The sequence below is a fragment of the Chelonia mydas genome, chromosome 1, assembly GCF_015237465.2.
Source record: "Chelonia mydas isolate rCheMyd1 chromosome 1, rCheMyd1.pri.v2, whole genome shotgun sequence".
Taxonomy (NCBI): Eukaryota; Metazoa; Chordata; order Testudines; family Cheloniidae; genus Chelonia; species Chelonia mydas.
In genome coordinates, this window is record NC_057849.1 from 155,780,844 (window position 1) to 155,805,778 (window position 24,935).

General features: G+C 42.9%; 1 protein-coding gene across 4 annotated transcripts in view; it reads left to right on the forward strand.

Moving 5' to 3' along the window:
* The first annotated feature begins 7,832 nt into the window (after positions 1-7,832).
* RIPK4 (receptor interacting serine/threonine kinase 4) overlaps positions 7,833-24,935 on the forward strand; it is a 44,947-nt gene continuing 27,844 nt past the window's right edge. The window contains exon 1 of one of the 4 annotated variants that reach the window (XM_043538194.1): positions 7,833-7,953. Coding sequence is in view for 1 of the 4 variants with exons in the window: in XM_007064412.4 (XP_007064474.2) it covers positions 17,091-17,272 (182 nt within the window). In the remaining 3 variants the exon portion in view is untranslated. Of the gene's footprint in view, positions 8,021-16,932; positions 17,273-17,852; positions 17,954-24,935 lie in introns of those variants that run through there. The other 3 variants (XM_043538193.1, XM_007064412.4, XM_043538195.1) reach the window with 3 other exon arrangements.

Consider the following 24,935-nt stretch of genomic DNA (forward strand, 5'->3'; position numbering starts at 1 on the left):
CAGCCAGCCCTAATTATAATTGAGAGATTACAAAGTATTTCAGAATAATCGTTTGGGCACTAGAAGTGCTGACTGTAGTTTTCAGAAATAATTCTCTGCAGCCATGGTTATTAGAACCTGTTAAATAAAAAATATTGGTCGTGGCTCCAGTATTATTTAGGTTTTTAATTCACTTATAAAAGTGCCAATAATGAGACAGCTACTGCCATGCAATAAAAAACAATACAAACCCTTTTTTAAACCTAAAAAAGAATAAGCTCTCCAACTAAAATGTACAGGGATATACAGTTTCAGAAAAACTGGGACAGGGTCATACCCATTACAACCTAGAACAAACCTAGTATCCATCAAATCACCCAACCTGCAGAGCAATCAGTTCCTGACCAATAAGAAGAGTGGAGAAACAAGAGTAGCAGATATAAAAGCAAGGGGAGGGAGCCCAGACAGCCAAAAATAGGCCAGCTGAAATAAATGAAAACTTTGATGTATTTAAAGGCTGCTAAGGAGGGGTTCTGGCAGACTTTTTTTGGGAGGGAATTCCACAATAAAGAACCCTCCTTTGAGAAAAATTTGTCCCCATTCTAGTCCTAATTGAATTAGCTACCAAGTTCAGACCTGCCCCTTATCACCTAATTGTTTCAGAAATTGTTATAGGATCTTTTACTTCTAACTAGATGCCTGCCAGAGATGGAATCTTTGAGGTATTTAACTAAACAAAAGCCAAAAAAGTTTTTCATTTTTTTGGTCAAAATAATGCACTTTTTGACCAGGTTCCAATCTATATATCTGAACCTCCACCATTGCAGCACAGACCTCTACCACTTGAGCTACAGTGCCTATGCATTATGGTTGGAGTCCAGCTTTGCTTGCTCTCTCCTGTCCTAAAAATTGGGGAACTACCTGCCCCATGTAGTGCCCCCAGAGGAGGTTTGATTTGATAGGGCCATATGCTGGATCAAAAGGGGTTTTTGTGGAATCCCTGCTTGTCTCTCTCACACCCCACCCTCCAGGAGTTGGGGGAGCTTGTGATGCATAATGTGCCCCCTGAAGTGGGATGAGTAGGAAATGGGATGCTGGGGTGAGATTGGAGGGGTTGCTGGGGGGAAGCCCAGCCTGGCTCTCCCCCCTGCAGTTGCTCCGGCAGCCCCCAAATGTTCCCAGCACAGTGTTGGCTGCTGAAGCTGCTTTGGTGGCAGCACGGACCAGGGTGTCTAGAATAGTGGTTGATTTTGGCAGGCTGCCAGTACTTGTCTGTGGAATGCCAGTAAGAAAAAGAAAATTGGGATTGTAACACTTCACAACTAAGCTAAATCTGAATGGAATTTCACTGGGCAAAAAAAAGGCACTTCTGTCACCTGAGGGATTTCTCCCAGCTGACTATCAAAGGCCTGCTGCAAACAACAGAGCTATTAATGCTTCTCAAAGAAAAGAATCTTTTAAAATGGAAAGTGTTGGGCAACCTAAATCAACAGGTCATTCATTACCAGTTCCCCTGCAAGAGCCATTAGAAAAATCTTAGGCCTCAATCCTGCCACTGATTCCCGCAGCAGACGCCCATACCTACACTGAGCTCCACTGACATCACTGGGGACTCCATGCAGGTGCAGGCGTCCACTTGCATAAAGTCAGTTGCAGGATCAAAGGCTTAACATCAGATCAAAAGTTCCTGTAGTGAATATCAATACATGAGAGGAGGATTTAGTCCCCACCCCACCCCCTGTTCAATGGGTGCATTATACTAAAATTCCAGTCTAATCTGTGGAGTTGCTGCCCTTCCTGTGGAGCAAGGGGGTCACAGCCCTCCCCATGGGATGGGGGGCTCTGCCCTGTATGTGGCTGGGAGCCACTTTCAGCCTGGCTTTTTCCTGAGCTCCAGCAGTGCTGTTGGTGGGAGTGGTGTCCCAAACCCCACTCCTACCTCTGGGCTATTGGCTCAGTGGATTGCCTTGACCCGGTGTGGTGATGCCAGCAGCAACAACAATGGGATCAGGGCCCAGCTGGGACAGGCAAGTCACTCCCCGCATTATCATGATGGAAAGGCAGCCAGACCAAACCTGAGACGGGTCCTGTGTAAGTGCACTGGTAGTGCACACTGGATAATCTGGGTCTGATTTCCGTGGGTGCAGCTGCCTCTGCATGAGACAAATAATAGGAAGAATGCGTGTAGTGGAGTAGTTAGTCTACAAACTCACTGTATATTATAAGCCTGCAGGAATTGCTAATAGTTAATGTGATCCTATTAAATGTACTGTTGTAAGGTAAAACAATTCTGTTAAGAGTAGCAACAATGCAATGACAAGTTTTTTCAAAGGGAAATCATCCCTTTGAAAATCATACTTTTATTTCCTCCCTTAGTTACTTTATTAATCACACCATACTCCCCGCATCCTGCAAACAGTTATACACGTGTTTAGCTGTACTGTTATTCACGGTAGTAAAATTAATCATGTGCATGTTTGCGGGACTGGGGCTTCAGAAAGCTGACAGTGAAATTTGTTTTCAAATCAGATTTGTAATTCTCTCGCTTTATAATGTGTTCATATACTAATTCCTGTGCAGATCAAGAGGCTTTGTTTACACTGCTTATTCTTACTGCTCATGTTCACCAGTCCTCAGATCCAATTGATAGGAAAGATGGATTTCAGGGTTTATTGTTTTTGTTTTCAGCTGTGTGTGTGCTTGTTTGCACTATGCAAAACAAAATACAATATAAAATGTGTATCTGGTATTTTTTTAAAAAACTCTTCGGTGGAAAAAAAAGCTTTTATTTCAATTTCACTACGATGTTGTGATTCCAAACCGAAAACCCCCTTTGTGTTAGTCATTCAGTCCGAAAACCCTGACAAGTAAAGTCACCAGGAATGCTCTGGTGTTTGTAATTAGTTTCTGTTTAGCCTTTACTTTCAAGTTGTTTTCTCCTCAGGTTGCGCAGCTGTGTTAGGTATAATTGGAGGACATAAAAGGCTGCCGTTTCCTGGAGGGGCCTGTAGAGGGTGCAGGTGTACTGAATGCTCATGATTATAACCCAAATCTTGCCATTAGTTTGGTGTTATGCATTGTTCCGTACAGTGCGCATATCTATCTATCTATCTAAACAAGATAATTTAATAAATGTTTGAAGCAGCTATTTCTTAGTGAGAAAAAGCTTTGTAAGAAATGTAAAATCATGTGTTGTGCTGTGTGAGACTCTAGCTGAAAAACTGCTGCTTTACTCCCACATATCAGTATGAGATGGCCATGATTCACTTAGGGCCCGATCCTGTTCTCCTGGAGCCAGATCATCAGTCAGTGTAAACTGGCATAGCACGATTGAAGTCTATGCATCTATGGAAATTTATACTAGCTGAGGATCTGGCCTTTTTGCTTTAACGGATGTCAGTGCCACAGGACTGTGCCCTTGGCTTTGAGGAGATAAAGGGAAAGACAGCTGCAGTACTGACTGACAAACAGTACAAACAAAAGTCATTAGATGCCCTCCTGCTCACCTTGCAGCAGGAGGAAATGCACCGTGAGACTGGTTACCCCTGCCAGAAAGCAGCAAGACTGAGTTAGTGGAGATGGTAGAAGAGCAGCAATCTGTGCTCAAGGGCTTGAGGAGCCCCACAGGTTTTCTTAATACGAGAGAAGCAACTTTCCTTTTCAGTTATTTATTTTAATAATATTCATTTGTTTTATTTTATTCATATTTTGCACTTATATAGGTCCCCCCTTCCTCCGAGGATCATGGTATTGTAGGTGCAGCCTGTAGTGACACACTCAGTTACGGTTTCCTTACACTTTCCATTGCAAGGGTCCTGATTTGAGTTGTTTATATGTTTGCCAAATGTTAATAGTTCTGACTGAAATTTCGCATGCTGGATATCTACCTTTGCCTGATTTTTTGGGAAAATATCAGCAAAAATAGTCCAGCTCTTTCTAAGAATGCAGTTAGGGAAAATACAATGCTTTCTTCATAGTTGTATTATTACAACTGTTTAATTGAAAAGCCTGGATTTGAAAATTGGCAGAGGGGTCTGCCTGGTGTCAGGGATGTGCGTTTTGCCATCCCCATGGAAATCTGCCCATTTGGTCAAATGATAAGCCTCTAAAAAAAATCACAATTCACACATGCTCAGTAGAGGCTTGTTAGAGTTTTGTAACTAAAATTCTCAGAAGATTCTGTCTGTACTGAGTATGCTCCATTCCCACAGGGTGATGGAACATGCTCCTTCCCAAGGCTGCAGGGCTGAGTAGAACTTTCCCTGAAATTGCTATTTCTGGCTGCAGATGCTATTGTGGTGACTGGCACAAGTGTCTCTCCTGTGCTCTTGATACCTGCCTTTTTGGTGCCCGGGAGAAAGGAAGTAAAGGACGCAGCCTAAGTGGAATGCAGAGGGGTGAAGAAAGGTTTTTTGCAGGGGTGGGGGGAAAGAGTGGAGTGAGCCAGGAAAGGGAAAACCAAGACGGGAGCCTTGGGTGATGGTTGTGGGAAAGGGCAGAAAGGGGCTGGTTGGAGAGTGCTGGGACAGGAACAGGCTGGAGGGGAGAGAGAAAGAAAGGGTCAGTCTTGATGGAGGGGGTGGAGAAATGGGCGTAAGAAGGGTCTGTACCACTAGAGCATAGTCACCTCCAAAACCAGAATTCTCCAATCTCACCATTCTTCTGTTGTCAACAAATGGTTATGAAACCGACTGATAAAATGTGCATCTCAGCCCTTCTCTAGTGATTGGTCCATGTAGAAAATGACAACACACTACTACACTACTATTAGTTGCTCCTTTAGCTCAAGTGGTAGAATCTGTGGTGTGGATCTAAAGGTTCCATATGCTGTTGATGACACATGCAGAGGTCAATATGTTTTCACATGATGGATTTTTGTTGTTGCTTTTAAAAAAAAAAAATTAGGAAATAACATTTGAAAAAACAAGTTAAAAGAACGTAAGGTGGCAAAGTCAAGCACTCGAAAGTTAGGAAATGCCAGAATTAGGGTTGCTTGTGCAACCTTAATTTAGCCCCCTTGTGTGTATTCATTATGATAGTCATTAATTATGTGATCACCTATAATTTTGGTACAGAACCTCTGCCTCATTCAGTGCACTATTTCTGGCATTCCTTAACTTCTGAGTGCTTGACTTTGCAACATTACTGTTCTTTTAACATGGGATACTTAATATAATTACATAAAATTGAGGTGTATTAAATAAACTTCAAAGCATTCTTTGTATGCTAAAGCATAGAAACATTTACCCTCTCACTACAAAACATCAGTTGTTGCTAGGTCATCAATTATGTGATGACAATAGATTTTGGGGGGGGACCCAAGTGTGGTTGTTCATTCCCTTTTTTTATTCTGATCTTTCTCAGCGCTCTAGGTCACGCTCCTTCTTCACATTGTCTTTATAGTGGTGTAACTATGCCTTTTGCAGTCATTACTGTGTTTTAACTAGCTTTCCCTTTTTTTGGTTCATTTTTGTTAGTGTTGCAACAGTCGTTTTAGTAGAAAACCAAACTATTGGGTGAGTCCATCTTTTCTGTGCTGGATTAAGTTAAGCAAATGAAGAGGAAGAATGGCCCACTGAGTCAGGCCTAGGAATGGAAACCTGGAGCGTTCTGTTCTAGCTCTGACCTAGGCTGCCTCTGTGATCTGGAGCAAATCATTCTGGGTGGGATCCATGAAGGGACGCAGGCATTGCAATGCTGAGCATTGCAGACCCTAACTTTTAGTTGCCTAGAAAATCACAAGAACACCACGGCGATCCACAAAGCCTGAATGAGGCGCCTAGGCTCCCTATACAATGAATGGGGATAGGGGCCTCACACTCCGATCCACAAAGCCAGCACAATAGGTGGGGAGCTGCTTAAGGTAGCTGATGGGAGATGCTGATGAGAGGGGTGTGCACCAAGCTCTGCCCCTCTCAGAGGTCCATAAGTCAAGGCTGCCGGGAACTGGGGGAAGATAGGCCTTCAGCAGCTTATGTTCCATATGGGGCCTGAAACAAAATGGCTGGGAGAGAGGAAGACCTCCCTTATAGCCCTAGGGGATGGGATATTGACCCAAGATGTGGGAGCGTCCTCCCCCAGTTCAAGTTCCCCCTCCTCCTGAGGGGAGAAGGGATTTGAACAGTGCTCAGCTCTCTCTCAGGTGAACTTGCTTTTGTGTAAACTCACCTGAGACAGTTTATCTGGATGACCCACCCACATGACCTAGAGTGAAGCTGCAGTGAACATTTTCAAAGGGAAAAACACAGGCACCAAGTGAATTTAGTTGCCTACAGGGATAGGTGGCAACCAAGCAGGAGTTTTGTGGATTTCAGTGGTGTCTAAAAACAGAACTTAGGCACCTAAGTACCTTCGTGGATTGCCCCAATTGTGCCTCAGTTTCCCCACCTCTAACATATTTCCCTACTTTCAGGTTTTTTATTTGTTCAAATATTACAGTGAAAAGCACAATCAAAATGCCAATAAAGGTCCTCACATTTTCAAAACCAGTCACTGATATCTTATGCCTCAGTTTTTGGGTGCTCATATAGGACATGGTTTCAGGATGCTGAGCACAGACAGCTTCCATTAACTTACTCCCTGAACCTGCAAAGATAGATGCACTTGCTTTTCTTTACACAGGGTGAGCAGTCCAATTAAAATATTTAATTGACTTTAACTTAATGGGATTGTTAAGTATGCGGAAAGCTGAGCATGTGCATACATGTTTTCAGGCCTGGGGCCTTAACCTGGAGATGTGAGTACTCTGATGTATGGGTGTCCAAGGTGTCACAAGTTGGGCACCCAAAATCTGTAGCTACTTTTGACCAAATTGTCTATAACAATATATTGGTTTGGACTATAAGGTCACATAGTTCCATACCTGCTATTCTGTTTTACAGTACAATATAGCAGTACAACATCACAGATCTTCGATGCATAGGACAGAGCTGAAATCATAGAAACTTCAGATTGTTTTATTCCATGAATATTGAGTAATATTTAAAGGAGAATCATCCTGAAAGAAAAGGTTGAAGTGTAGTACAAATCTTGTTCTCTGGCATGATTTGGAAATGTTGTCAGTTACAATGGAACACAATTAAAGGAGTGAGATTTCTTTGCAATAGCCACAGCAAATATTGGGTGAGGGGGAAGGTGGAGAAACTGGAGGGTGGAGAAACACACTGGAGAAACTTTTCAAAATCCATTTTTCCATCTGACAATAAATGAGTCCTGTCAGGGTTAGGGAAAGCTAACATACTGTGCTGAATAAGTGCTGTTTGTGCAAGTTAAATGTACATCAAGGTCTAGCTACCAGTCTGGCAAACTCATGCTCATGTATTATCCCCAGGAATAAAGTTTCTTTAATTGACGCCTACAGTTATTACAGGGACATCAGCTTGAAAAAAACACTTGTGTGAAAATACTGTATAGTTACAAGTAATCTTTGAGATGACTAGAGCTGAAAGAAATTAGGCTCCAGTCCTGCAAACACATAGACATGTGCTTAACTTAAATCACAATAGTAAAATTAAGCCCATTTAAAATTGCTTGCAAGATCAGGGACTTCACTGTTGTAGTTGCTTTCTCTCTTTCTTTTTTCAATTTGTTTATTTTGGGTACTTAGCATTTTGTACACAGTCCTTTGCACTATTTCTCCATTGTAGTCAGACAATCAGTCAACTTATTTCTATACACTTCTGTATAGAAAAAGAACAATTAAAATAAATCAGGACATATTATCTAAGGGACCTTGTGAGAGAGCTGTCTGTAGGAGACCAGGACAAGCTTGCTAAATGAGCCAATTTGAAACACCTGGCATGGGTAGGGCACCTCAAGCAGTTTATAAGAGAGCTGAAGACGGTTTTGTGGGGAGCTGACTCTGAGATGGTTCAAGGGAGTCAGTTCTGAGCAGCACAACTGCAAGCTGAACCTCAGAGTCACATCCTCTAAGAACTGATAATCAGGAGCCCTTTTACTCACCCAGGCTCTGAGGTAAGAGCTAAGGGCCTGGTCAACTCACTTATAGGCCTCTATCAGAAGCTGGAATTTTGCTACATGAGTGAATTTTAAACAAGTCGATAGAGATGGCTGTGTGTCGGTAGCCCCGGTACTGCTTGGCAGCCTCCCTTACGGTGCGGCTGCCCCTGCTGTGCCTATTCTGTGGGTGGCAGCTCTTTTCTCCAGTGCTGTCAGCGGGGCATGTCTCAGAAGTACGAAATTCACTTCTGATGTAACTCTTGTGCTGTCACACAGGTGTAACTTGGCTGAGAATTTAACAGCTGAATGGTAACCGATTGTGAATCCCAGTGATGATTGAACCTGGAGGGATTCTAAATAAACAAAGAGCTCAACCACGTGTGTAGCTGCTTCCATTGCTTCATCCTGACTCAACAGACAGGGTAGGCTTCAGAGCGATATTTGGGGTTAGCATAAGTGTGTGGGTGGGTGGACAATGGGGTGTGTGCTGCAATGAGGGGCTATGTGTCTTTTGAATTATCGTGTGTTGCTGCTGTGTGGGTGGTTCTGAAGAACTGTGGCTGTTGGGCCAAGAAAATCACTTTGTTGCAGTCTCCCTCATGCAACCCATGAAACTAGTATCCACATAGCATATGGGTGGTGATTGGCTGAGTTACGTCTGATATCACAATGGTCTAGGAGTGTTGGCACCCCACAGATACCTGCCTTACTGTAGCTGTACACTGCACAGGTGTAATTCGTAAAGTGAAAATGGCTGAGAACTTAAAAACTAGATGTTGACAGTGAAACACAGTGATGAATCAACCTGGTGATGTGCTAAACACAGAGCGCTCAGCCCTGCTTGGAGCTGTTTCCATCACTTCGCACTGACTCAGCTGGCATTTTAGGCTTCAGAGTGACATTCCTGGAATGTTGTTAGAGATTCATTAACTTTTTTTCTTTTGAAGAAAAGCTTATGTAGAAAGTTATTAAAATGGCAGAAAGTGCCCAAATCAAGTTCCCAGGCTTTTCTTGCACCTTTGATTTCAAATGCATCTGCTCATTATCAGGCTGCTGTAAGGAGCTAGGGCCCTCAGTGAGTGGAAATTTCAACAGGTTACCTAGGAGATCCAGACCCATGTGGAACTCTTGTCCTATCTCCCAGGGTCATTGCCAAAAAGGGACAATTTGGAGATAGTAGCTTGTTGGACAGCATAAATGGTGGCTTTCAGAGCTCTAGAATCATGGCCAGACTGCAGCGAGTTAGTTCGACTGTCACTTTAGAGATAGTGAACGTACCTTTCCCTCTCTCCCCACCCCCTCAAGAATTCACTTGTTTGGCATCCTGGAAAATTCCAGTGCTCTAAGGCCAAAGAGTTCCTGTGCATTACCTAGGCGTTAGGAAAGAGTACCTGTATCAGCAAAATGCCACGTGAAGTGTTTGTTAAAGGATATCATTCTCCTCTAAGACATGCAAATATTTACATCGTACATATGAAATTGCCCAAAAGACTAAAATGCTCCCTTTTAGGTGGCAAAAAATAGAATCTCTGTGCTCTTATTTGAAACCTTACCTGGCACATACCATCATCTGTACACCACACAAAAAACAGGATGAAGCTGCCTACTGTGGCTTTTATTTAGGAAGAAATGATATTGTACAACTAACTCACTCATCGTGATCTTCAAGATAAAGCCAATATGGGAATAAGTCAGTTGAGGCAGAAGAACAGTGTTAAATCACTATATTTTTGGATACACTGAAATATGAATGTGTTGTAAAGAGTAAGGTGGAGGAATTTTCCTTGCTAATTATAACATAATTGCTTACTAGTAATGTTATGGAGTATGAATCTTGATTAAACAGGGTGTACAAAACTTGGAGCTCTAGGCTCCAGTCCTGCACGTGCTTAACTTTACACACTCTGAGGCTGTCACACTGCGTATATCACAGTTCAGAGCAACTGCACCTGTATTAACCTCTGTGGTCCATCAAGGGCACCCACTCTAGGTTTCTGGCTCCTCTGGTATCGCCTCTCCGGGGACGGAGACCTGCATCTTTCTCCTTCTTGACTGGGGTATTTCCAGACTGCACAGTTTCCTGCCTACGCTGGCCGTCCCCCAGCAAGCCAGACTGCTTAAACAGGCCAGTGTCTGTGCTTTGCTCTCTCTTTGAAGGCTATGAACTGCTGTAATTGCCAGCGGTTATAAGTTATCACATAGGCCTTTCTAAGCAAGCACGCTTATTCTTAAGGTAAAAGCATTACAAAGAAAACATTTAAAAGAGTACAAGAACCTACACACATGCTAAAGAGACCACACCTTCACTCCAACCTCAGGTTCTGGCAAGTGTTCGTCCTTCCAACCTTTCACTAAGGATTCGGGCTCTGCCTTGGACAGAAGGTCCTTTCCATTTGCTGGATCAGAAAGAAGGTCCTGAGTCAATTTAAACTCTTTATCCAAAAGTCCTTTCTTTGTGTGTTGGTACCTGGAGAAGCCACTTCAAACCAATATACATGAACCTCTCCAGGTGGTGGTACCTCTCTAGTGGTGTTACAACCTGAGTGAATTTGCCTAATCACTCCTCAGTGAATAGGCAAATCACCCTCCCCCAAAATCACCCTGCAATTTACATATAATCTCCCCCATGGATTTACATATAATCTCTGGCCCACAAACTTAATGCAGTAAGATATTTCAGGAAATTGCTGTAACTGTCACACCATAAAGTTAAGCAGGTGCTTGTGCAGGATCATGGTCTTAGAGAGCTGTCTACTAACAATAAAGCAGCTTTGGTGCACAATAATCGCTTATGTGTGTAGTTTTCTAGGGCGTTGGTTGCACTGGGTTCAGAGTCATGCACACTGGGTTCTAATGGCATGATTTTATAACATGGCTCTTTACGGACAAAGACTTTTATACTTTGATTAGACAAATGGTGATGGAACCTGGTTAGCAACACTCCTGTTTAAACATGATTGGAGCTGGCAGGCACCTGATCCCTGAATGGACAGGACCTGATTTCACGTGGCTGCTTTTTTAGGCCTTGATCTTTCACTACTTCAGTATGCCATTCTTTAGCTCTCAGTTAAGTACATCTGGATGGATTTTTTTCCCCCAGTTAACTCATATTTTTGTTAAAATATCGTAACTAGCTTAGTTCTAACATCCAATTATTCCAGTGAGGCAAATGTTTGTATTTTACTTTATTATTATTTATTGGCATAGGGCCCACAGGCCCCATTGTACTAGGCGCTGTACATCCTGCCACAAAGAGTGTACAGTCTAAGGCCCTGATTCTGCAAATTGCTCTGACTTCACTGGGCTCTATGAGGGCACAAACGTCTACCTGCACTGATCTGATTCCATGACTGTGGTCCAATTCAAGACAAGAAGCAACAAGTTAGCACCACAAACAATAGGAGGGAGGGCAAGAGTAATCTTAATAAGATAAGGTGGTTACATAGACTGGATGACAGCTTGTCTACACATGAAGTTGTTCCTGATTAACTCTTAATCCAAGCAGGACTAACCCAACTATTAAAACAAGCAGGAACTGTGGAGTATTGAGGATGGTTAGAATTGCAAGCTATCGCGTCAAGAGGGGAGGGGTTTCTGGGTCCTATTTGCAGGTTAGAGGCTTTGTAGCAAAGTTTGCCCAGCATGAAGTCTGGAAAGAGAGTTTAAAGCATGGTGACTGATGTTTCCCTGCATTGGAGAACAGGCTGTTTTTTATCTCTCTGTTTTAGGGTTCTCAGGTGTTGTTCTGAATTCTAAGTAATGTTATGTTGCAAGTGTCCAGCAAAAGTATTTGTTTTTATCCAATTTCTTTCTCTAGGTGCTGTGACTGTAACAGGAATGTAATGCCTACTGGCCAAAGCAGGCTAGAGTCAATCTGAAGCCATGGTCATGTGGTGTGCACGTGGTCTGGAAGCTGGGAAATCAATTAGTATTAAAGGCAGTCTGGGGCAATGGTTGGAATTCTCACAGGAGTCAGTGGCCAGGCTGCAAGATAGGGAGGCAAGGTCAGTCAAGCTGGCAAGGCACGGTCAGGCGAGACAGCAGGACAACAAGGTGGTCTGGGCAGCAATGGCCTATTGCTCAGACAACTTCCTCTTCCTGTTGGGACTTTGTATAATCCAGGTATCCACTGGTAAAGCTTTCTGTCCAGCCAATCAGGGGCTTGGCTGCTGTGGTGCTGTAGACCTTTAGCATTAATGCTGCTGGTCAAGGGGAGTGGTGAAGTGTTCCTGCTCTGATGTGGAGGCTACCGATGCCATTTTGTGGGCCTGGGTTCAATATTAGGGTCCTGCCACAGAAATGAGGCACTGTCATTTCAGAATGAGCGTATCCACACATGGAGTTAATTGAGAATGGTCATTCAAGAACTACTCTGTGTATAGACAAGCCCTTAAATCCCAAACATGATGTTCCTGAATCATTTTAAGGCTGTTTTTTAAAATACCTTAAATAGTTGCCTTTTAAACACAGGTCTTTGCAAAGACAAAATGGAAAGAGGGATTCATTCAGGTGACTACTGGGCTGCTATCCCTAATTAATAGATTTAGCACACACTTTCTGTTTGATATTTAATTTGCCAGATTAAATAGTTCAAACACTAGCTGCCAGAACAATAGGCTCAATAGTCTGGTATTCACTTTAAAAACCAGAGATTTGCTTTATGAGGTGACATTTGCACGTTGATTGTTGCCCTACATCATGTGACCTTCACACCTTTTATATTTTTCACGTGCATAGCACCACAGTGAAGAGAATCTATAACAAAGGTTGCAGACTGCCTTCCTCCACCCCCAATATCTCAGATAATCCCTGCTTGGATTAAGGCTACTGCCTCATTTCTTTTCCTTCATCCCTTTGGGTCAGATCCCACAGTATTAGCCCTTCCTCCAGCAAAACACCCATACTCCCAGCGAGTTCACTGAGAGTGTTGCTTGAGTAGAGATGCAACCTGATTGGCAAAGGGCCAAATCTTGTCAAGATACTATCCGTGATGGAACTGGAGATTCCCCCTCCATGAGAGCGGTGTGCGTGTGTCACTGATGTAAAACCTTTGCTGCCACTCGAACAGACCTTTGCTTTTTTAACTGCAAACAAAGCAGGACCTTTTGAAGAATAACCAGATCGGTAGCCAGTTTCTGAGGACTTTAGTTGGGCCTACTGGTAGTTTTTTGCCACAGCCCTGCACTGGGATGGTGTTGAGTTGAACAATGTGAGTGAGAGAACTAGGACTAGATCTGCAAAGGCACTTAGGTGCTTAAGGCCCAGATTTAAGCACCACTGCGATCCACATAACTCCTGCTAGGCTGTCACCTAACTCTGTAGGTGTCTAAACTCCCTTGGCACCTAACTTTTTGCTATAACAGTTCTCTAGGCACCTACATTTCTGCCTAAGGCAGCTGGAAGTCTGCCCAAGGTAGCAGTACATATGCTCAGTCTCCTTCCTAAGCCCCACTGCAATCATCAAACCAGGGGAAGATAGGTATGCCTCCACTTACCTCACTTGTGGGGCTCTATCCAGTAGATGTGCTCAGAGCATACCTAGCTCCACACAAAACAGCTGTGGGGAGGAGGCAAGACCCCCCCGTGGGTGCTCAGCATCCACCAGTCACCTGCCAATCAGCTGTTCGGCGGCGAGTGGGGGCAGGCAGAGGTGGAACAAGGGTGGGACTTGGGGGAGGGGCAGATTGGGGCGGGATCTCGGGGTGGAGTGGAGAGGGAGCACCCACCCAGAAGAATGAAAGTCAGTGCCTGTGGACCCCAGTTCAATTCCCCCTGGTGAGACGGGATTTGAACAGGGTTCCCTGCTTCTCAGGTGAGTGCCCCAATCACGGAGGTATGGGATACTCTGACTGGGGGGGGGTCTCTCAGGTCATGGCTACACTTACAAGCGTACAGTGGCACAGCTGGACTGATGCAGCTGTGCCACAGTAAGAGCGCTCATGTACCCACATTATGCCAACAGGAGAGAGCTCTCCTGTCAACATAATAAAACCATCTCAACGAGTGGCGGTGGCTATGTCGGTGGGAGAGCGTCTCCCGCCAGCATAGCTCTGTGCACAGGAGCGCTTATGCCAGCAAAACATATGTTGCTCAGGGGGCTGTTTTTTTTCACACCTTTGTGCGATAAAAGTTTTGCCGACGTAAGTGCTAGTGTAGACATGATCTCAGTCTCTCTTGTTGAAGCCATTCCTCTTTAACTGAGGCAGAGCAAAACTCACTGTGGTATTCTAGTGGTTAGGCACTCACCTGACAGTGGGAGATCCTTAGTCAATTCCCTTCTCCTTATCAGGCAGCAGAAGAGACTCAACCAGGATCTCCTGCATCCTCAGTGAATACACAAACTACGGTGCTAAAGGTTATACGGGAGGCTCCTACCTTGTCCTCCCACGCAGTGTTGCAACACCACCTAAGTCCCTTTGAGGATCTAGGCCTTTGTCTCCAGTGACTAAGCAAGCAATGAAAACCCGCCCTCTGCTATACTCCTCAGGGGGTGTATCATATTCTCCCTGGCTTGATGGAGCATGGCCCTGCCTCCTACCCCTTGTGCCATGGTCATGAGAAAGATACAAAGAGCTGAGCTGTCTCTGCTCTCAGGAAAGCCCAGAGACTGACTGAGGGCAGTTCTACATTTAATAGGCTGCCTTTGCATCATGGTAGCACTTTAGTGAAGATGCTCGTACGCTGACGGGAGAGCTTCTCATGTTGCCATAGCACTGTCTACACAGCGGGTTAGGTTCGTATAACTATGTCACTCAGGGAGGTGGATTTGTCGTACCCCGAGTGACATAGTTATACTGGTGTAAGTTTGTGGTGTAGACCTGGCCTGAGTGATTGGCTCCACCATGGGGGCTGTTGGGGCACCTAGCACCCCACTCCCTTGACCGCACTCCGAGGAGAGAGCTACTGTCTGGTTCCCAGTTTTACTACTCAGGCAAAACTTCCATTGATGTCAATTAATATCAGAAAAGGGCTTAACTTTATGTCTGTTGAAGTCAATGGTGCTGCTCAGAGTCTTTTCAGGATCAGGTTATGAGCAACAAGTTCAGGATTGGTCCCATTATGATTAAAACGTTATATTTTTGTGTGCGTCTACATTTATTTTTGTCAGAACTCAGCTGAACCAAACCCACAATTTTATTAAAATGACTGTTCGTCATAGGAAATGTATATGCAGGCATACCAACGACAACTGTTCTGTTATGGTAAGTGATAGATGAGCTATTTTATGAATGGTAGAGTATCTACAATATAATTTGGCTAAATTGTACTTGGCAATAGGAGGTTTAAAACATTAAATATTCTCACCTGACATTGGCAGGTCAAATTTGGCCAAAATTGACACTTTGTAAAAATAAGCTTTAATGAAACCTAAGACCAGTTAAATAAGATTAAAAAATCTATCAGGCTGAACAATGTTAAAACACCTAATCCAACAAATTATTGTTCATGGATGGATACCTCACGGAGAGCTTTGCAGAATCAGGGCTGAACAAAATTTCCTGGGTGACATTGTATGGCCTCTATTACCATACTACCAACCTGAATGATTAAAAAATAATGTGTCAGACTCCCCAAATAATGAGAGACTTAAAAATAAGGGGATTTTAAAATATTGGGTTCTTTTTATTTCCTTCTGGTTTTTGAGTGTTTAGGGGTCACATTTACAAACATTTCTCCAGGACCAGGAGAGTTACAAACTAACTTATTTTAAAAAATGAAGCCTGAGGTTCTCATGTAACCATCTGAGGACAGGAGCTGTGGCTTTAAGATAAGATAAACAGCAAATATTGTGTGATTTCCAATAACATCACTAAAGTTGGCAACAGTGAGTGTGTTATGCAGTAGGTCAGACTAGATGACCACAATGGTCCTTTCTGGCCATAAAATCTGTAGGGAGAAAATGTATTCCTTGCAATATCTGCAAATCAAACACTTCAGCATTGTGCTGGTGCCTGAGTCCTGGGAAGTGAAATTTTTGAGAACATGGCTATTAAAAAAACCCACAAAATTGACTAGTACATTTTCATTGAAACATGCAGCATAAAGAGTGAATATTAAACTAGTTTTATTAAGTTTTAATAGCGTAAGATGTGCAATTTACGCAAGGAAATCTGTTTTGTTTAATATATCTGGCCCTGATGCTGCAAAGACTGACACAGCTGCTTACCTTTAAACATGAGTAATCCTATTTAAATCAATGGGATTACTCAAGTGCATAAAGTTAAGCAAATATGTAAGACTCTGCAGGATCAGAACCTTCTTTTTAACTGATCTGGCTATTGGGGGATAAGGAGTTTTGAAATCTAAGGAGAAAGAAGTTACATTTTTCATATTTAATTTACTCTATTGGTTTCAGGTTTCAGAGTAGCAGCGGTGTTAGTCTGTATCCACAAAAAGAAAAGGAGGACTTGTGGCACCTTAGAGACTAACCAATTTATTTGAGCAGCTTGTTACAGTGTGTATGGTAACACCCATTGTTTCATGTTCTCTGTGTATATAAAATCTCCCCACTGTGTCTTCCACTGCATGCATCCGATGAACTGAGCTGTAGCTCACCAAAGCTCATGCTCAAATAAATTGGTTAGTCTCTAAGGTGCCACAAGTCCTCCTTTTCTATTTCAGATGACGGCACACATGCATACTGCATGCAGTTTTCCATTAAGTGAGGGGGGAAATAATATAACAGTTATAAATTGCCCTTGTAACTATGCTGATGAGTTAGGAATGAGGTGAATATTCAGTATTTTATTTTTAGGGATGCAATGAAAAAAAAGCTGCATAGTGCTCCAGGGAAATGTAGGGATGTTTGTCTACGAATGAGACGGATAAAGCAAATACAAAACGATAGCTGTGAATTCACTTTTTCCGGAACAGTTTTACAACCTTTGTCCCGTAAAAACTCCGAACTACACCCACATTTGGAATGGCTTGTCTGATTGGAACTGTTGTGTCTGCTCAGATTACATAGATCGCACCGCGGCAAGAAGTGAACTCAGGAAGTGATGTAATGGTTTGGTTAATGAATACACCTTAGTCACCTGGGTAGGGAAAGGCAGAACAGCAGACAAGTGGGGACTGGGAGAGAGGGAGGCAGTCTGTCAGAAATTCTCAAGTGGCTGGAGAAATCACCCTGGGAGGAATAAGAGGACACCATGGAAAAGGAAAGCAGTTCCCATTGGGAAATGGGGCTGCTGAAAACATTCGATTCCAGTGAATTTGTTAGTTGGGAGAAGATTGGTTCGGGTGGATTTGGGCAGGTTTACAAAGTGCGACATGTACACTGGAAAACATGGCTAGCAATCAAGTGCTCCCCAAGCCTTCATGTGGATGAAAAGTAAGTGCCTGTCCCAATTCCGGCGTGTACTGTTCATGCTTTCGTATTAAATGTGTATGCACAAGTGCCCGGGATGAGGCGTCTGTGAAATTGGCATATGCAGAGTTCTAGCTGAGAGCTGAAAAGCCCTAAACGTTCTCTCTTAAATAAAAGGTTTACTTGTAGTAAGTGACCATTTGCGATGACTAACGAAAAAGGGCTGGCGTTATTTTAGCCAAAAACAAGGTAGAATAACCTATTCTTCTGCCGGTCTTTTAACTGTGACTTTCTTGAAAAAAAATTATGCGTAGAATTTCATTTTTCCTGATAGCTTCTGTAGAGACTATACTGCCAAGAGTTACAGGCGTTGCAATTCATCGTATGGCCCTTGGACTATGCAAAAATCCAGAGGGGCTTCTTAATTACAATTTTGGGGCTTGTGGCGCTCTGAAGAGCGTGCTCTTCATTCCACCAATGCACTTAAAAACTGAAATGCTTTTTGATTGAGACTATTGCGCCTGGAGCTCTCAGCTGAAGATGGTAAGGGAGTAGAATATGATTGGGTTTCTTTTCCCCCCGTTTTGCTTTGGAAGCAAATGAAGTCAGTTTATCAGTGCAGCTCTTTTGCACGGACACACGCAAAGTGACTCGTCTGCTGAAATGTGTAGTTTGAGATTTTTGACATGCAAGTCTACAAAAAAGGTGTGTGCGCAATTACTTCTATTTAAAGGGGACAGCCAACTTCCAATTCACACTTCTGTCTAAATCTTTCTGCTGTTGTTAAAAGTAACACCCAAGACTGCTGGGACTGAAAGAGAGAAATATTTTCCCCTCTAATCTCTCTTGAGTTTGTTTGCTCTGTGTATTTGCAAAGCCCTTCATACATAGTTCAATTCCACTGTTTCCTCTGTCTCTGGTCAGTTTCTCCTGTTTGTGTGTGTGACTTTGACGCAGCAAGAGTGGAGAGAAAACGGCGTATAACAGAAAAATGACTATAAAATCACAAATTGTCAGGGATTGTAGGAGCAAGTGTAGTACCCGAAGCTATCTAACTCTTTTCTGTTAACTGATAAGATTTCCGTTTTACGATCTCGGATGAAATGTCTGGTTATTAGCAACGGAAAGTGATTTGCAAGAGAATTCCACACCTTCCTGTTACCTGCGGATTTTTTTGTTGCATTAAGTTCTTGGTATAGTACTTCTGCAGTGCATGTTTACAGTGATCATAGGTTAACAGCTTTACAGAGTCGTCAGGGCGAGGCACGAGTGCAAATACTGTAGTTAAATTGCAACAGTACTCTCTCATAGGTAAGTCCAATTTGCTTTAATAAGCAAAATGTTTTGACGAGAACAACAGATGCTAAAACGAAAAAGCTTGTTAGCCTGCACTGCTGTAGGGTACTTGCCTGTCCGTCAGCAGGGCACTTGAGAGCTGTAAGGAGAGAACTGGGGACAAGGATTTCCCAACCCCCCAGTTTTGTGAACTAGTTACCTGCAGTGTTGCCAATTTAGTGATTGTTTGGAAAGTTGAATTGAAACATTAATACACGGTATATACTTTTAAAGCATGTATGATAAAATACGTGTATCTGAAAAAGTATAATAGATTTGAAAAGTATAAACATAGACTAACTTCCTTGTACAGCTGTTTGACAATGTCAGTGTATTCATTTCGGTGATGTTGGCCAACATAATAATTTCAAATTTATGCTTTGTAAGCAAAGTCTAAATGAGCTCTCCCTGCCAGCTAGTGATGAGCTGGGGGCTGGGGAAGAAGGCTTCAGGACCAGATTATATTTATATTCACACCTAATCTACCTAGGTATCCAGCAAACAGAGCTGTGTTGCCCAAGTGATAGATTTTGGCTGGGGTTGGGTTACAAATCACTTGAATGGGGAGGGGGGGGGAGGAGGAGGGGAGGTGTAATGAAATGTTGTTCTTATTGTAGGAATAAAGGGCAGTAGAACTGTACTTAGCCTGTGCTGATTGAGAGCATCGAGACAGAGAGAGAGAGAGGGTGGGGACAGGAGTTTTGCTTGATGGTCTGCCTGCATCACAAGTACTATTAGACCTGCCCCTCTCCACTGTTTAAAGACAGAGCAGATTAGGATCCATAGATAGTCTTTGTTTTGTTAAGTGACCTCTACAGCTGAAATCACTGATAATCAGGTCTAAGTGCTTAGACCTGCTGTGGGACAATGTTTCTGTGGAAGAGATGACCTAGTCCGCACTAGCAGCAAGGTTCCCCCACTGAGAGCTCAGCTAAAACCACTGAGAGCTGGTGGAACCTCAAGAGACCAACTCGCAGAGGTCACAGTGGCAGGTGGCAGCAGAAGGTGACGGCGCAGGGCCATTGGCAACAGAGTGATGGAGTAAATGTTGGCACAACGAACGGTGGCCAGAGCGAACAGTGAGCAGCTGGAGGAATGAGCAAGGTGTCTTCTTGACCCCCACCTGGGAGGTGAACTCATATGAAAGCACCTCTGAACTCTGAGTCTCCACTGACCAAGGACAACACGGGTGAGTGTTAATGAGGCTGTTAAGAATGCTGGAGACACAACACAGTTCATGAAAACAAACATGGCCATGGCATCATACTTTCTATTTAAGCAAGAGATACCGCACACTACAAACTGGAGGCCAATGTTAAGTGCATTGTCACTTGTTCATCCTGAAGTTGAACACTGGTTCCGAACAAGACCAGCAAATGCTCACTATCTTTCTGCAGGAAACTCAGCTGACTGGCTAGATGCATGTGGTGCAACAGTGAAAGACTCAACAGTTGAAAAAGTGAAGAACTCTTTCACCACATTCAAAAAATTTGCGTACATAGCTGATGAATGCACCAATGCAAATGGTCATCAAGTATTAAGTCATTATGTATGTTATCTTGATGTCCATCGTAGGCCAGTAAATGCATTTCTAGATGTTCAAGTTATAGAGGACAGATTGGCTGCATCTGTGACAACCCACATCTTAGAAGAGTTAAATACTTGCCAATGGGACCCTGAACACATGGCTGCTTGTGCATTTGATGGAGCTGCAAACGTCTCTGGAAGACATAGTGGAGCACAAGCTTTGCTCAGAGAAAAGTGTAACCCTAGTCTCTCCTATACACACTGCAGAGGCCATCTACTCCAACTAGCACCATACAGCCCACCTTCACCCTCATGGTTTCACCCCTCATCGCGCCCCCCCCCGCCCCCCCAATTTCAATTCCTGGGGAAAACACTGGGTGGGGATGGGGTGGCTTTGGCAGGAAGGAGTTGTCTGTGCTGGAGGAAAAGGGCTGGGATTTAGAAAGAGGTCCCGTTTGGACAGCTGTGTGTGGGGAATGGGGACTTATGAGTCCATATCCTGTAGGCGCTTCTCTGCCCAGAAGCGTTTGCAGGATTTTAGCCTTACACTCAAGGGGTATTTGGTAGCCGTTCATATTAATTATTCACATTCTGCTGGTGAAGGATGTGCAGGTTTTAAAAATTGCTTCAAAATCTACCCTGGCCTATCTTGTTAGAAAAAAAAGTTCTATATATCAGTTGGTAATTTTCGTACGACTTAGTAGTACAGTACTAAAGGGTTGGTGTGTAGTTACTGATAAAATGTAAGTATGAACTACCGCAGTTATGTTGATTGCTTTTGTAGATAGACGGGCAAAAATCTTAGGTGCCCAACTTTCAGTATTTTAACAGGGCCACATTTTCGGCCACTGGTGCTTGGAGTTGTCTGAAAATCATGGTCCTTAAAGTCACAAGTTAAGCCCTCGAAAATCACCAGTCACTTTTGGAAATCTTCCCCGGTCTCTTTGAGAACACTCTCTTGCAGGGGAGGGGAAAGGCAGTAGAAGAACTTTACTGTTGAGTGAGGTGTCAATTAGTAGAGTGCTGTAGTATGAAGACTTCATTACTCTGAAAATGTACTGCAGAAAACCTCCTAGTAACTGTTGCATTATAGTCACCCTCAAATGTTCAGAAATCCTAAGACAAGGTGGGTGAGGTAATCTTTTATTGGACCAACTTCTGTGGTGAGGGAGACACCGTGGGAAATTGGTCCAATAAAAGATATTTCCTCACCCACATTGTCTCGCTAATATCCTGGGACTAACACAGCTACAACAGTAGTGCATTCCTGAGTCAGACACCAAAATATCATGTGATTAGCTTAAAAATCATGAGATTGTTGGGGGGGGGGGGGAAGAGGGGTTAGGTGTGCTTTGTTTTGGTCATGGAGCCCTTAAATTCTATTCATGTCATGTCACTCAAGCTTTTCCTCATAACTATGAGGTTTCAAAACTTTTTTTTAAATGAAGTGGGGATTTTCATATAATCACTAGGTCTGTCAAGCAATTTAAAAAAAATTGTGTGATCGCACTGTGAATACTAGAATATCATTTATTTAAATATTTTTGGATGTTTTCTTTTTCAAATATATTGATTTCAATTACAACACAGAATACAAAGCATATACTGCTCACTTTATATTTTTGATTACAAGTATTTGCACTGTAATAAAACAAAAGAGATAGTATTTTTCAGTTCACCTAATACAAGTACTGTAGTGCAATCTCTTTATCACGAAAGTTGAACTTACAAATGTAGAACTATGCGCAAAAAAACCCTGCATTCAAAATAAATAAAACAATGTAAAATTTTAGAACATGCAAGTCCACTCAGTCCTACTTCTTCAGCCAATCGCTCAGACAAACAAGTTTGTTTATGTTTGCAGGAGATAATGCTCCCTGCTTCTGGTTTACAATGTCACCTGAAAGTGAGAACAGGTGTTCTCATGGCACTGTTGTAGCCAGCGTAGCAAGATATTTACATGCCAGATGTGCTAAAGATTCATATGTCCCTTCATGCTTCAACCACTATTCCAGGGGACATGCGTCCATGCTGGTGACAGGTTCTGCTCAATAACAATCCAAAGCAGTGCGGGCCGATGCATGCTCATTTTTCATTATCTGAGTCAGACGCCACCAGCAGAAGGTTGATTTTCTTTTTTGGTGGTTCGAGTTCTGTAGTCTCAGCATAGGAGTGCTGCTCTTTTAAGACTTCTGAAAGCATGCTCCACACCCCGTCCCTCTCAGATTTTGGAAGGCACTTCAGATTCTTAAATCTTGGGTCGAGTGCTGTAGCTATCTTTAGAAATCTCTCATGCTTTGCGTTTTGTCAAATCTGCAGTGAAAGTGTCCTTAAAATGAACAGCATGTGCTGGGTCATCATCTGAGACTGCTATAATATGAAATATATGGCAGAATGTGGGTAAAACAGAACAGGAGACGTACAATTCTCCTCCCAGGAGTTCAATCACAAATTTTATTAATGAGCGTCATCCGCATGGAATCGTACTCTGGAATGGTGGCTGAAGCATAAAGGGGCATACGAATGTTTAGCATATCTGGCGTGTAAATGTCTAGCAATGCCGGCTACAAAAGTGCCATGCAAATGCCTGTTCTCGCTTTCTGGTGATATTGTAAATAAGAGGGCAGCATTATCTCCTGTAAATGTATACAAATTTGTTTGTCTTAGCAATTGGCTGAACAAGAAGCAGGACTGAGTGGACTTGTAGGCTCTGAAGTTTTACATTGTTTTGTTTGAGTGCAGTTATATAACACAAAAAAATCTACATTTGTAAGTTACACTTTCACCACAGATTGCACTACAGTACTTGTATGAAGTGAACTGAAAAATAGTATTTTATCATTTTTATAGTGCAGATATTTGTAATATACTTTGATTTCAATTACAACACAATATATGAAAATGTAGAAAAACATTCAAAATATTTAACAATAGAATACCAATTGAAATTTATTAAACAGTGCGATTAATTGCGATTAATTTTTTGAGTTAATCACGTGAGTTAACTGCGATTAATCGACAGCCCTAATAATCACATGATTGCAGGAGCTAGGACTTTAAGAAGAAACAAATCATGAGATGCAATTAAAATCATGAGTTGGCAGCATTGCTATTTAGTAATGCTTAGTTGGTCTATTGCTCACTTGCAAGGTTCGAGTGTGCTTATCAGAAATAAAGGCATTTGTTTCAAAAATACTCATCCCACAATAGATATTGTAGAACAGGGAAGCTGACTGATCTTGACTGGTAATGTCCACTCCTGTGGCTCAGCATTTTAGATGCTCTAACTCAGTGGCTCTCAACCTTTCCAGACTACTGTGCCCCTTTTAGGGGTCTGATTTGTCTTGCGTACCCCCAAGTTTCACCTCACTTAAAAACTACTTGCTTACAAAATCAGACTAAAAATACAAAATTGTCACAGCACGCTATTACTGACAAATTGCTTACTTTCTCATTTTGTCTGTATTAAATTTTAGTTTGTACTGACTTCGCTAGTGCTTTTCATGTTGCCTATTGTAAACCTAGACAAATATCTAGATGAGTTGATGTACCCCCTGGAAGATCTCTGTATAGCCTCAGGGGTATGCAGACCCCTGGTTGAGAACCACTGGTCTAACTTTTCAACATCCAGAGCAGGCTTCTTATCTTTACTTCCTCCCCTCTATTTCTATGAGACACTTCAACTATCCCTCCTTTTATAAAGGTATTTTAAGTATGTTGCTAGGAAGGTGGGGGTCCTTGTGGAATGCTTGTATACTAACTCTTTGCATGTTAAAGATCCAGCCCTGGTCTTGGGGGGAACTCCCATAGGGAGAAGTCCATTACTTTCCCTTCAGAGTAAGGGACGCAGGTTGGATCTTTAAAAGTGTAGAGCAATTTCAGTAGGGCTGAGAGCTTCTCCCCTGCCCGCTTGAGGCTGACTGCCATAGCTCTTACAGAATTCCTTTGGTACAGGCATCAGGCTTATTATAATCAATATCAAGGACTCTTATTCTTCAGTATATAAAAATATTGCTGTGGGCGAGAGCATAACTTGTGACTTTGCAGGTACAGTATGTAACGTAGTGGTGAAACATAAGAGGAATTAGCAAGACCCTCTTGGACTCTATCTCCCCTAATAGCTTAAATTTTTGACCTGGACTACCCAGGATAAACAACCATACTTGCATTTAAGCACAGTTTCAATGCTGCTGTGGTCAGACTGGATTTATCACACAGTTTGCTCTACCCCGGTAAACTGGTTTTAAACGAAAAGCAATTTAGGCCAGAGCTATGGGCCAGAACACTGACTTTTTAAAAACTTGGCTATAATATAGTTAGTGTGGCCAACAAATGTGCATGGAGCCTATGTTATAACCTGGTGTGCAAACGGTGTACATAGAGACTGTGATTAAACACAATGAAGACATACTCCCAGCTGCTAAACTTTCCCCGTCTATACGTGGCCGTTGTCCTACTTAAATGAGGACAAGGCCAACGGCTTTTGTCTTGTGTGCACTGTGCTGGGCTGGCCTCCTTCAGGCACTGGCTACGGTGCTTTGCCACTTGAGGCAGGCTAAGAATATTGCATTAGGTCCATTTCAGTATGGCTTTTGCCTATTAGCTGGGAGCCATTGCCAAAGTATTCTGCCCTGCCTTAATGGGGCATGAGTTGGCTTGTGCTGCGAATGGGCTCCACCCACTGCTGCTCAAGAGGTCAACAAAAGGCGGCATTGAGCAGGAAGTGCTCTGGCACTTTCCATTCAAAGTGCAAATGAGGAAGGAGCAGGATGTGAGCTGGAGCCGCTTTTGTCCCATTGTCCTGGGGGACCTGATTGTGACATGA